Here is a 14786-nt window from a genome sequence, read left to right on the forward strand (position 1 = left end):
GGAGGGTCTTAATTTCTAGATAAACAAACAAATAATTATTAGGATGATCTCCTTTTGATAAATTGACAAGATAACAAGGAAAGTTGATTACAAAGTGGTTAAAATTAAAAATGATTCAAATTGTGATCAACAGCATAAAAAAATAGATTATTCTAAATTGACTTTAAGATCATTTATAGAAGAAATTATCATCTAAAAAGAAAAATTAAAATTATGTCCAATGTCGTTTTGCTAAAAAGAACAAAATAGGTCAGCTACTTATCTTATCTTTATTAGTTAGTAGATATATAAATGACTGGGTAAGCCTTAATGATATAATAATTGAATAGTGCTCATCATAGTTTTGGTTTGTTATGCTTGGTTGCATTAAGGTGGCTGATACCGGTATAACAATGGCGGTACATTGCTCGCAAGCACAGCTCTTAATATTACTCAATTAGATTCTGCAAGATAAATGATGATATTGTTTGCCTGCCTTAGGACAGTAATCCTAAAAGATTTTTCTTTGTATAGAAGAATTCATGACAGGTTAGGTTTAATACCATCTTGTAGGTTGCACATGATTTCTGCATATCAATGGTGAAGCTTTCAATGTAGTTAGAATCTTAACTAAATTAAATAAATCATATATAGCAACTCAAGTAAAATGACCATGATTAACCTTGGATTTTATTCAACTGCCTTATTCAGCTCGTAACAGTTGATTATGTAACATCATGAATGAATATTACATAGAAACAGACATCATGAATGAATGTTACTCAGAAACAGACATCATGAATGAATGTTACATAGAAACGGGATTAACAATAATGGGTGTAGTGACTGTGTGAGTGTCATCAGAGAAGCTCAAACTTCCAAACACATAGTTTTTGACAATTGATGCACTTGGAGTCTGTGTCACCTTCAACTCTATATTCACAGTAATGCTCTTCTTATTTGTTGAAAACACCAGTTCTTCAGGAGATACTGTCACACTTACACCTTGAGGCGAAACAACAGTTGTTTTATATGTAGAATTGGGAGGACCCACATTTGTCAAGGTTCGAACCAGTGACCTGGTGCCATTCAATTTGGCTATAGCGATTGAGGGATAGTTAAGATTGCTAATGAGATCTGTGCTAGATTCAGCAGGACAGACAAAAGATTTGTTTCCAGAGATGGTACCAATTTGAGTTTGGTTGTATCCAAAGTAGCATAGGAACAAGAAATGATCATTTGGATCACTTTCATACACTAGTCCTGGATCCAACGCATTCATGGGATTTAGCTCTCCTGTTCCCAAGTCGAATTCTGTGGCAGCATACCCTGTGTCATTCGTTATGTGTGTGTTTGCATTGTTTGTGGTAGTTGCTGCAACATAGATGCACACATAACTGTTAAAAAGGTTTACTGATCAAAAAAAAATTAATAATTCAACAATTAATGATAATTTAATATATTTCAAGTGTAAAAGTCATAAATAATTATTTAATTATAACAAAAAATATAATTTTATCATTATATTATTAGCCATTAATTTATATATAATCATACATAAATATATATGCTAAGTAAATATATGATGTACTAACATTAGTATGCTCTCTTTATATATATATATATATATTTATTCTAATTTTGTTTAGAAAAAGTTATTTGATATATTATATCAAAAAATTTACTATAAATTTTAAAATATTAATTTATTTTTTATATGTTTTATATTAATATGTGAAAAATATGATATAAATTTGATTCAATTGTTTTGATTTTAAAAAATAGAAATCTTAAGTTTTGTTTTTATATAAGTAAAAAAATTGAAAATTGTCAAATATATAATTTTTTGAATCACATTTTATAATCAATTATCAAATAATTTAGTTTAAAATATACAAAAAATTATGTATATAAAAATCAAAAGAACATATATTTGAAAATATTAAAAGTATAAACTAAATCTTTTAAAAAATAATCACATATAAATATATAATATTTAATTTTTTAAAAATAAAAACAACAAAAGAATTATAGAAATAATAAATAATAATTATTTATTAAAAAAGAAAAATTTACATTAAAAACTAAATTATTTTTTAAAATAAATAATAAAATAAAATTACTCTTAAATAAAAATCAATAAGTAAAAATAAGAAAAAATTAAAAAATATGTTTGAAAAAGAATTAGGCGTTTAAATTTGCAAGATATTAAATCATTAATCTAACTTAAACAAATTGAAGTAAAACAATGATTTAAATTTTTGCTCAAAAGAATAGTGATTGAAACAAATGTAATAAGCTAGTTGTGGAGAGGATTAAATTTAAATAACACATTCTAAGCTTTGACTTATTTAGATGGTTCATCTTAAATCGTACTAATAGATGGATCTAGTGACAAAACTAGTGTAATTTCAGATGAACCACCTAAATAAATAAAAGAGGGTTCCATTTAAACACACATTCTGAATTTTACTTGTTTAGATAGTTCATCTTAAATATAGATGGATCTAGTGACAAAACAAGTGTAATTTCAGATGAACCACGGAAATAAATCAAAGACAGTTCCATTTAAACACACATTCTGAATTGGACTTGTTTAGATGGTCATCTACACATTCTAAGCTTTGACTTGTTTAGATGGTTCATCTTAAATCATACTAATAGATGGATCTAGTGACAAAACAAGTGTGATTTTCGATGAACCACCTAAATAAATCAAAGATTGTTCCATTTAAACACACATTCTTAATTCAACTTGTTTAGATGGTTCATCTTTAAATCACATTAATAGATAGATCTAAATCACATTAATAAATAGATCTTAGCAAGTAAAGATGCATCTTGTATGCTACATAAATAAAAATATGAAATGTGATTTCAGATAAACCACCTAAATAAATCAAAGAAATTTCTATTTAAACAACACACTCTAATTAACTTGTTTAGATAGCTCATGTGAGTGAAAATGTTCCATGTGTCTAATGGTAATGCAATATGTAAGTACATTAGTACCTGTAGTCATGAGTGCAGATTTGATTGCAGAGGCACTCCAATTGGAATTGACAGATTTTACGAAGGCTGCAGCTCCACTGACGTGTGGGCAGGACATGGAGGTCCCTGAGATTATGGCGTAGGGGGAAGGATTTTCCCCCAGTGGTGGATCACTATAGGGGCTTGACATCGTCCATCCGGCCAAGATGTTCACTCCAGGGGCAGCAATATCCGGCTATAACCATCATTTGTACCCAACAGATCATAGTTGGTAAGAAAACTCTTAGTTCTAATTCCATGTTCAACCAAGAATTCACAAATAAACCAAATCAAGAATTCTGAAACTTGCCTTGAGAATGTTTTCGGTAAGTTTGCTGGGGCCCCGTGCTGAAAATTTGGCAACAACTGGTGCAGGCTTGAACTTTACAAGCGTTTCTGCTGGAAGAATGGTTGCACTTGCTATACTGCTCATCATATTATCATAAACCTATTATTGTCAGGTAATGATATTAAAGCAATGAGCTATTGACATATAATGTTGTTTGAAGAAAGTAGAATTACTTGGTAGATCTGATATAAGCGTGGATTTTCTTTCCATCATCCTTTGAGACTTGAGTGGCAGGAAAAGCATAAATAGAGGGGAAGAACTTGTTATTGTCATCAGCTATGATCATTCCCACGCCACCTGCACTTTGAACACTGTAACTCTTCGATTGTCTGCTTTGGTCCACCTCATTCTGAACACATAACACTATTTTGCCTTTTGCTTTCGTTGCGTCTAAAGAATCGCTTATGCAACGCCTGTATTGTTAAAAAGCATTATCTGTGTTAAAATGCAATCTCTTTTGTTTTCTTTGTCTATGTAAAATTAACTTGGGAAATTGCATTTTGTATGTTGCAGAGCTATTAATGAATTATATGGTTCACTTTACAGTTTGGAGTTTAGATTGGTTTTGCAACATTGATGGCTATAACACTAGGTCTTAAAACACTTACCCTGCAGAACCGGTGGAAATATTAGGTGCTGCAATATCCCCTCCAAAAACAATGGGATAAGAGCTTTCATTGAGCTTGAAATAGTTCAATGCTTGTCCCTGCGAAGTAATAAAAAGAAAAAACAATTATGGATAGAATAAATTGTCAATATGGACATTTGTGAAGAATTCTAAAATTAGATTGATACTTTGTACCTATTGTCTATGCAGTTATTAGACTTTACAGTTGATGTATTCATTAATTAATTAACTAATTGAAAATGCAAAATGTGCTGTATTATTATGATTTTTAATTAATTAATAAATACTAAGGATTGGGTAAAAGTTTGCATACATCATGATATAAATAGCAATTAAGTTGGCATGAGTTTTTCGCAATTTATGTACTGATTACTTAATTGTGTATGTTTTTATATCATGGTTACTATCATACTAAGTGATCTATCATTCAAATGAAGAGAGTGATCATTAAATGTGATTCAAATGTTGATACAAAAACATACAAAATGAATAGAATAAAATTTTAATACGAGCATATGTGAAGCATTCACAATCTAAAATTGGTAACGATAGTTCAAACATCATGATATATAAATAGCAGCTAAGCTAGCATGAGTTTTTCACAGCTTCAGTTGATTACTTATTTGTGAATTTTTCTTTACGAACATTTTGAATCACACTAAGAGATCCATCATCAAAATTAAAGAAAAAATGATCACTAAATATGATTTAAAATACCAATATAAAAACACAATTAATTTAGAAAACAATTTTTTTTTCAACCTATTGCAAATCAGTCTCATAAATTCTTGGGTTTGTGAGGATTAAATGCAAAAAATTTAGGATATAATCTTAATATTGGATACATAGAATGAAAAGAGGCTCAAACCCCTTACCTCATATGTTTTGTTGTCACCCAATACCACCTTGGAATCAAAAAATCTGTCAACAGTACTTGCTGCCACAGTCAAAATCCAGGGTGCAGTATTTACTGCTGTATAAGAGTAAGGTCCGTCATTCCCAGCAGAGCAAACAACCAGGATGCCATTCTGTACTGCGTGAAATGCCCCAATGGCTATGCCATCTGTCAATAAATTTGGGGTCAGAAACGAAGGACCACCAAGAGAAAGAGATAAAATGTCTACACCATCCTTGATTGCATCATCAAAGGCTGCAAGTATGTCTGCATCAGAACATCCCTCTTCAGAGCACACTTTATAGGCAGCAATTCTAGAAAGTGGGGCTCCTCCTCTGGCAACTCCTTTTGCCAAACCATAGTAACTTGCATTTGTGACTGCTCTTCCTCCTGCAGTTGTAGCAGTGTGGGTGCCATGTCCCTGGGAATCCCTTGCCGATCCATAAGATGCAGTTGGCCTTGAAAATTGATTCATATCATTACTGGGACCCTTATAAATAGGCAAGTTTGCTTCATGATATGTAGACACAGACGATCCATCGCCGTAGAAACGAGCCCCAATCAGTTTTCTGTCATTGTAACAAAACAAAACAAAAAAACAGAAAGTCATAAACATGTACGAAGTACTTTTGTTGTCACTGTTACTGCCTTTACTATTATTTCATCTCAAATTTACCGTTTTTGTTACTACAAATGTTCTAAAAAGAGTCCATACCCATATCATATTTAAGCTATACTTTCTTCTCATATTCTGATTTTCAGTCTTAGAATTTCATGAAATTTATCATACAATCCAAGCAAAATCAGTTATATTTATATTCATAATATCAAATTTAAGTTATACTTTTTACTTATTGTAAAAAGATTGAGCCACTTATTGTAAAAAGGTTGAGCCACTACCATTTTAATTAAAGATATCACAAGAGGCTATTAAATCAGACCAAGTTCTAACAATCTCCCCTTCATTGTTATCAAGGGGGATTTGAACACATGACCCCACTTTGATACCACATGTCAAGTGGTTGAGCTGCCAATTTTTTTGAAAAGATACTACCATCTTAGTGAAGGATTTCACAACATACTATTAAACCATGTCACAAATTCCAAAAAAAGATCCTATTCTAACACTCATATCCTAATATCACCATTAGAAACCCATGAAAATTACTATACAACCCATGTAAAATTAGTTCTATTTATATTCATAATTTTTCCAGTCTATTTCTTGTTACTAAAAATGTTCTAAAGATGCTATATCCATATCATACTTAAGTTATACTTTCTATCTATATTCTGGTTTCACCCTTAGAATTCCATAAAATTTACCATACAACCCAATCCAAAATCAGTTATTATCATACTTAAGCTATACTTTCTATCTATTGTAAAGTAGATGAACGGCTACCATCTCAATTAAAGATTTTAAGGATAATTGAATCCACGTTCCCACTCTGATATCATTTGTAAAGCCGTTGAGCTGCCCATTTTTTTAAATTGATGCCACCATTTTAATGAAAGATTTCACAAAAGACTATTAAACCATATCACAAATTCCAAAGAAAAACCATAGACACATTCCAACACTCATATCCTAATATCACCCTTAGAATTCCATGAAAATTGCCATACAACCCATGCAAAATGGGTTCTATTTATTATATTAATTTTCCCAATCTTTGTTTACTCTAACAAATCTAAAGATTTAATGTTAAAAACATTGAAGTAAATTCTACGACACTGGTAACATTTGTGTGTTGATATATAAAATGAATGGAAAATTAAATCCAAAAAAGACTGAAAAGTCTCACACGTCAAAAAAAAAATGTGTCTTAATGAATCAAATTTGAATTATATAAAACCGAGTAGTATAAGAATAAAAAGCAATTAGCACAAAGAAAAGTTGCACACGTAAGATATAGCTCTTGTTAAGATATAAAATAACTTTTAATTATTCATAGCCATTTTGCTTTCCTTAATAGTTTCTGCCAATGCTTTGTCCAGACGATTGTTCTTCTTTTACCCAAGTATCAGCAAAGTGGCGTACACGCAGACACCTAACATTTTTAATAACATAATTTATATTTTGAATAATAAATACGTATTTAATAACATTTATATTTTGAATAATTAATATTTACCTAATAGTTCTGAAGAAAAAAACGTTTCATTTATAATACTTTCTGTTTTCAAACTATACGATCAGAATAGTTTCTTTATTATTATAACCTGGCGTTCTCACAAAGAAAATGCTTTCTAAAAGAATTCAAATCCATAAACTAAATAGATGGAGATAAATGGTAATAGGTTATTCCATATTCGATAGATAATACTTTATAATCTATCATCTAGGAAAAAAATCTCATTGGTTTCGATACCAACCTGTTACAATTAGAGGAATTGAAATCATCGGCTAGATCACATTTCCCTTTCCATTTATCAGGAATGGGTCCCATTCCTTCGTCATTGAAGCTTTCGGATTCGGGCCACACACCTGCACGCAAACAGAACTTAAAGTGTTTGACAATACAAGTTCATAAATTGAGAAAACCACACAATCACAATTATGATAGATTTAAATGGTCCCCTTTTTTTAATACCTGTGTCAAGTAAGCCTATAATCACATCACTTGTGGCAGGAGCATTTAATCGAGATTCTAAACTTCCTCCCACATAGTCTGCATCCAAACCCAGAAAATCCCATGATCTTGTAGTGTGCAGACTGTGCATCCTGCTGGGAAATACTGAAACAACTCCCGCCATTGCTACACCAACAATAAAGACTAGTTATAACCAATAATCTTTTCCACCTCTTACCTAAAAACCAGATTAAATTAGCCTTTTGCAAAACTTACATAACTGATCCTCCATCAAGATTTGCATCATTCATAAGGTTTTCTAAATTATCCCAGTGGCCACCTTATTTGGACCTTGATATACACTAAAAGAAAAAAGATAACTTACAAGCAATTGATTGGGCTTGTTCTTCAGAGAGAACTGCAGAGAACCCATTGATGGAATGGGAATATGAATATAGCAGAGACTGCCTAGCCACCTTTAAACTGCAAAATAGCCCAACAAAAGTTTCATTCCTTAGCACTAAATGGTAATTGAGATATGAAGATATCCACCAAAAGCCATTGAGCATCATTGTTGTTACCTTCTGACAGCAGAAGCTAGCATGTTTAGATGGGAGGATTTGAGATAGCCTTTCTCAGCACCATTGGAAGACCCCATGTAAACTACATAAGCCTGCACAAACAAACACCCATCATATAATGATACCCATTCTGTACTAATACCTCACAGAACATGAAATGTTCTTGAAATCTAATAAAGAGCAATACGTGATACCCATTTTGCAATACCAAACAGGACTTTGAAATGTTTTTTGAAATCTAATTAAGAGGAATATGTGATACCCATTTTGTAATACCCCACAGAACTTTGAAATGTTTTTGAAGTCTAATTAAGAGCAATATGTGACACCCATTTTGTAATACCAAATAAAACTTGAAATCTTTTTACAGTCTAATTAAGAGCAATATGTGAAACCTGTCTCTGAGATTCAGCATAAATTGCAAAACAACATATTAGGAGCACCAGTGGAGCTAAAAATCTGCAAGGTCCTGTCATCGAGAAGTATTGTTCCAAATCACAGAGCAGAAAGCTCACTCAATGTATATTCTGTCCATGACTCATCCATTTATATAAAGCTAGCTGGTTGTAATAAATTTATGGTGAGGATGTGCTAAGCGTAGGGAATAATCAATTTCAGTTCAAGAAACGAAGGAAGAGTGTAAGTACAAATATCTATTTGTTTGATGCTTCAAGCATTATTACCCCTCCCAGCTTTCATTCATTACTCCATATGGATCAGAAATTTCATTCTCTATTCATGCAATCCTATTTTCTGAGATATGTGGGCCCTCTTTGAACTTACAGATTACTCCTTTGAACACAACCCACGCAACCGGCATGAGCTCAACTGAAGAGACATTGATGCGTTTAAGTCATATAAATTTGGTGGTTATGATAGATGACATAACTACTGTCCCTGGGCTTTTGTGGTGGGGAATAAAGGGCGAGAGTGTCGTGTAAGTAGCATCACTTTTCCAACCATGTGCAAAAAAAAATTCGCCAGTGTTGGTGTTGTGGATGGGTGAACCAGTTGCATTTGCTGAGTTTATACACAATTGGAATTATTACTTTTCTCTTGTTGGGATACTTTTTCCAATCTTAAACTAAAATCAAAGCAAATGGGTGCTTTGGCAGTGCTTTGGTTAAGATGGTATGAGCTAATTATCTAGGGTTTTAAAAGTTAAATTGCTACATAACGCATCATCATTGGTGCATGAGAATATGGTGAGGGAATCTAAATAGTGTTAAGATATAAGTTATGATTAATTAAATGGTGATTTAATTTGTATTGATTTATATCTAATGGATAATAATTTATAAGTTGTGTTTTATGACTAGGATTATTTTTATGATATTTTTTATATAAGTAATTTAAGTTAATAGTGTAATATGAGTAATATGTTGTATATAACAAATGTTTCAAGAATGAATGTATATATATGTTGATAAATTATTAGAAAATCTTTTTTTTTTCTTTTTTCTTTTATGAGTACAAAGAAGTTTAGATGATGCAAGATGGTTATGGTATGTTTTTCTCTTGAGCAATGATTCATTTTGTCTATACTATGCACTTATACAATATATATTTAGCAAGTGGAAGAATATTTGGAAAGGTTTTGCAAACCTTGCATAAAATATTTAATATTTTGTAAAACTATGGTCCATCTTGAAATGGGAAGCCACACTTTGGGTAGAGCGATACTTTCCTAGGAATTAATTGTATGTCACATTGATAATATGGATTTAATGTATGTGGGGATCACAAAATAGTCGTGGTACTTATTATTGTGTTATTCTACTAACTACTCCTTATGTTGGCACAATTTTCAACACTTGTCTTTTTCATGATGTTTGAGGAGGTATAATTCTTCTTATGGAGCACTAATAAAGTCATTCCAAGGTTGAATAGGTTGATGATTGGAATGAATAGGTTGATGATCCTTTTGATAAATTGTGCATTTAGTGTTTCCCACTAATAGGATACTAAAATAGGTATTTTTTTAACGTTGTGAGGATAAATATTCTTAGTATTAGCGAAGTTGTTGATGAAAAATTATTCCTTAAACGTTTAAATCCAAATGTACAACTTCATGAAAGCAAATGTACCTTCAAACATAAGAATGTCTATATTTACTTAAAATTTGAAAGGATTTTGATATGACATGGTAACATGTTGTTTAGGGTGTTTTGGTTTTGATCTAAGTTGACATGTGGATTGATGAAATGGTTTGAATCTTGAATTATTAGCATTGTTTTTCTCATGTAGAGTGAATCATTTGTTAAATATTTATGAAACCCATAGATACATGTTCAGAGTCATTTTTTGATATTTTCAATGTTTGTTTGTATTCTCTAAAGTTGTGCCAAGTGTACAACTCTCCTTCAATTATATATCTATACATTTATACTAGAATAAAAAATCCCTACCTTGATACCAACAACTTGGATCCTAAGGGGTATGAGGATGATCTTATCTATTAACTAGAAATGAGCAAGATCATAGAATATGCAATTGAAAAATATAATTGCAAACCAAATGCACATTTGATATGTGAAATACTTTTGACATATACGCCACTTATATTCAAAAGAAAAATAAATGAAGGAAATATTTATAAAGGTTTAATATGTAATAGTCTAGTTTCTCTCTATCTATATTAGATGTACAAGTATGTGTTGATACAAGAATTGAAACTAAGATAATAGTGTGCCATATACTAAAAAGTGTCTAGAAAAAATGAATTAAGCAATAGTTACAAATATTTCACATACTATGGATGTCAATAATCACAAGAATCAATATATAAATTTCATTCATTCAAAAATCCCACAATTGTTGAACATTACTGGAAGTTGAGAGGGGGGGTGAATCAACATTCAAAAAAAAATGAATATATTAAATTATTTGAACAACAACAATTATCTTAATACATGTGTATTAAAGTAAACAACACAAACATTCAAACACTCTCACAAGAACACCAGGATTTTTACATGGAAAACATATATTGGGAAAAAACCACGGTGAGATCCAACTCACAATATATAGTAATTGTTTTACAATGAACAAGACTTCCTACCAAAAAGAGCTTACTACTTCAAACTTGCAAATTAAGGTGCACAAGCTCAAGAAAGATACAAAAGAGGACTTGCATAGTTGGAAGATCACTTCTTCGGGGCAAGATACAAAATTGCTCTCACAATACAATATAAATAGTACATTGAATTGTATACAAATAGCATATGTTAGAATGCAAATAATAGTTCACAGTGAATACTCATTTGTTTGCTCAATACATCTTTGAATCTTCTTACAACTTTTGCTCCACCACTTACACACCACATCATCTTTATCTCATCTAATACACTCATACATCCATCACTAATACAACCAATTCTCTCAATATATATCAATCGGATCCAAAATAAACTTCAATAGGCCGGCCAAAATAATTATGAAATGTATACATAGCATCACCCCAAAATACATTATCCGGAAGGTATAAGAAATTTGTGAGGCTTCTCACCAAGTCAGCACACCTTCCAATTAACACCAAAAACCTTTATGCACAACTGCTCAAACCAATATGCACAAACCGGTACAACACTTCATTCGTTAAACATAAATTGTCTTATTCTGGACCTAAAAGAAAAATGGTTCATCCCAAAAGAACCATAACAAATTGATCTACAGCATAGTTACGATAAGAAAATCAATCCAAATAGACAACATGATCATCAGATATATATCTAGTACAAACATTCATTCCAAACCAAAATCAGTTTCACCAAACCAGACACAAAAGAGAATAGAATTACTTCTAGACCAAATAAGGAATGCCAAACTTCCAAAAAGATATTAAATCATCACCTTACTTTATTTCATCAATATAACATGAATCTACAAATAGTTTTCTAACATGCAAACATAAAAACAAACATCCAAACCAATAACCTGATACATGCAGTAGTTGAACATATATGCATATATCTAGATCACCAACTACAAAGGTTTGACATCAATGACAACAATGACATCCATATGTGCAATAATCTCCCCCTTTGTCATTGATGGCAAAACAAAAATTTCTACAGCAAACATATTCATTTGTTTCTCCCCCTATCGATACTTCTCCCCCTTTGATAATAATGACAAAGGGTAACTCCTCAAGTCAAAAACCATATAGATCAACAACTACAACTCTAGAAAGTAAATAGAAATACTTATCAAACATTGGCAGGCCAAATATCCTTGTACTAATTCTTCAAAGTAATAAAAGAAGAGTTCCAAGAATGAATAGTAGCAGACAAAATCTTATTCTTGCATTCACAATCAACACACAGACTCACTGCAACATCAAAGACATCTATATTAACAACACTCTGCTCAACTCTTTCGGCATCAGCCAATAACCTGAGAAAGGTGGACAGTCACAATTCCATGGCATCCTTGAGTCCACAAAATATTTTTACATATTCTTCTCTTTGTTTTTGCCTCATAGACAACTAAGAATTAAAATTCCAAGCCATGGACCTCATTGCACCGTTGGCATCTTTATAAATGTATAACTCAGTAAGTTAAGACTCAATGGACTCTATTTCATATTTAAACTATTTTGTAGCCACAAACCACCTTAATTAATATCTATATAGTTGAAATGCATTGTCCATCATCTTCATGAAATTAACCAATTTCAACTTAAGATCATGATGTGCCTTCGAGAACCTTTCAGTCATCTTCTCCAATGTATTTCCTTTTGTGCAGGGTTCATTGGATTCACTCAACACTTTTGGAAGAACATCAACAACATTTAGAGGAATAAAATTGTTCCAGATCAAATATGTAACACACACCTGTTCAATAATGTCATGATCATTGTAGACTTTAAGTCTGCCCTACCCCTTTCGGAGTTAGCTTCTATTTTTTCCCCCGGACCGAAGTTCTTTTCTACCCAAAGTTCTTTTCGCCTCCCCACATACGCCACATGGTGACATGGCTCATAATGTTTGAGCTCCTCTTTTCCCTTTGCCAGGAAGTCGAGTGGTGTTGACATCTGGTAGTTTGTTGTTTTTGTTGTTTTGGTGGGCCCGGGTCTTTGAGCCCGTGTTTTGAAGTATTTTCACCTACGCCACGTGGCAGTTCCTCATGAGGCACTCTATGAATTTTATTGCGTCCCTGGGACGCTCCCTCCTGTTGCCACGTTGCAATTAAGGCAATTGTCAGGTATTGTTGTTTGCTATCCTGAGAAGATGGGTTTTTCATCGCCAGTGGCTTGCGGTTTCAGTAGTGGTTGTGGATTCCTTTGTTTTGATCCCTCATTTGAGGATTTGATAGCAGTTACGCGAAAGGCTGAATCTTTTCAGTTTATCTTTTGGGAGGTCATTTTACAATTGCTAATGACATTGCCAACGATGCTTATGGTTTTAAGCACTCTCTATGTTTTCTCTGTCGAGCCGTTAGCTCGGGATTATTTAAGGAATGTTTTTTTCTTTTGTAAGGGTTCAGAATTTAGGAAGAAGAATATAGACAATTGCTAGTAGAATTGCACCTTTAATTTGTAATTGTGCTTTTGAGACTCTGATAATTAAACTATGCCTTTGGCCTTTATGATCATTTCTTTTCAGTGTGCAAGAACATCTTTTTGTTCATTTTTGTAATTATGTACGACTTCATAAACATATGCTATAAGACTTCGCGAATTAAACTATGTCTTTGTGAACTTGTTATCTTGTGGATGAATGGCACTTATTGCTTTATGTTGGAATAAGTTGTTGTTTATATTTTATTTTTTATTTTTTGGTAATGTAGATTGTTGGATGGGCCTTAGAGCTACACGTTGTGAAGTTCCTTTGTGCTTGTACTACACTAAATCACTCTCAGTGCATCGCTATAGAGTAGTTTTGCTTTCAGTTTTCCTTCTCTCCCTTTTTCTCCCCCCATGTATGAAGAGTCAGCTTCTAAAATCCTGAAGGTCACTCAATGAGAAATGCGCAAGTCCCCCATCATTGAATTTCTCATAAGTTTGTTTTCATAAAAGAAATTTTATCAACCAACAATCATAAGACTGAACAATGAGATACAACTCACCAACTCTTTTCAAACCATCAAGCTTCACAAGCATCTCAAGATCTTTGTTTTCATGAAATGAGCCTTCCTCGAAAGAGGCAGGGGAAGCAATCACCAACTTCCTAGATGAAGCACTCTTTTGCACACTAACTTTCTCTAAGTTGTCTTCATCAATCTCAACAATGACAACTTCTACAGATTCCTTTGATATTTGTTTACCCTTAGACACCTTAGACGAAGAAGAAAATGCTTCCTCTAATTATTTTCTCACTTTCTTGCCTTTCGGCACCAATTTAGTCTTGATGGATCTCTTTCCAATACATCTACTCATAACCTCATCATAAGTCCCAAATCTTCCTACATTTACATCTTTAGGTATCTTAAGAATTATTTCCACAAATTCCATACATTCATCTTCAAATACTTCATACGGAAGCTTATCTACTAATGAAGTTCTAGGAATAACAACCTCGATAAAAAAGTTGTCCTTGTCCAATAGGAAAATAATATCATGATGCAGGAGCATCCTTGGTTCTTGGCAATCTTGTATCAACCAAAAACATTTTGTTTTTGTTTTGCTTTTTGTTTTGCAGTTTCAACATTTCTTTCAACATTTTACTGCATTTGCACACCGGATCTTGCAGAGTTGGATTTTGTTTGTGGACATGTTCATCTACTTTATCTTAAGTCCACGGGATGT

The 14786-nt window shown here is 32.3% G+C and overlaps 1 protein-coding gene across 2 annotated transcripts; it reads right to left on the reverse strand.

Moving 5' to 3' along the window:
- Positions 1 to 647: 647 nt before the first annotated feature.
- Positions 648 to 8775, reverse strand: LOC131060627 (CO(2)-response secreted protease). Of its 2 annotated transcripts, none has more exons than XM_057993936.2 (11): positions 8434 to 8775; positions 8039 to 8130; positions 7843 to 7940; positions 7479 to 7643; positions 7261 to 7372; positions 4862 to 5450; positions 3967 to 4064; positions 3532 to 3771; positions 3320 to 3434; positions 2992 to 3205; positions 648 to 1353 (listed from the first exon to the last, which is right to left on the reverse strand). In XM_057993936.2, the coding sequence occupies exons 1-11, from the start codon at positions 8512 to 8514 to the stop codon at positions 788 to 790; spliced, it is 2370 nt and encodes a 789-aa protein (XP_057849919.2). In that variant the 5' UTR covers positions 8515 to 8775; the 3' UTR covers positions 648 to 787. The 2 variants fall into 2 exon arrangements, with proteins under 2 accessions (XP_057849919.2, XP_057849920.2); XM_057993937.2 differs by lacking the exon at positions 8434 to 8775 and adding an exon at positions 8301 to 8406.
- Positions 8776 to 14786: the final 6011 nt, after the last annotated feature.

This window comes from Cryptomeria japonica, chromosome 7 (assembly GCF_030272615.1).
Source record: "Cryptomeria japonica chromosome 7, Sugi_1.0, whole genome shotgun sequence".
Taxonomy (NCBI): domain Eukaryota; kingdom Viridiplantae; phylum Streptophyta; class Pinopsida; order Cupressales; family Cupressaceae; genus Cryptomeria; species Cryptomeria japonica.

Coding starts and splice junctions, on each gene's coding strand:
- LOC131060627 (XM_057993936.2), bottom strand. CDS start 8,514: ATGACAGGACCTTGCAGATTTTTAGCTCCACTGGTGCTCCTAATATGT. Junction 7,941..8,038: donor CTAGCTTCTGCTGTCAGAAG/GTAACAACAATG, acceptor GCTATTTTGCAG/TTTAAAGGTGGCTAGGCAGT. Junction 3,435..3,531: donor GCTTATATCAGATCTACCAA/GTAATTCTACTT, acceptor TATGATGAGCAG/TATAGCAAGTGCAACCATTC.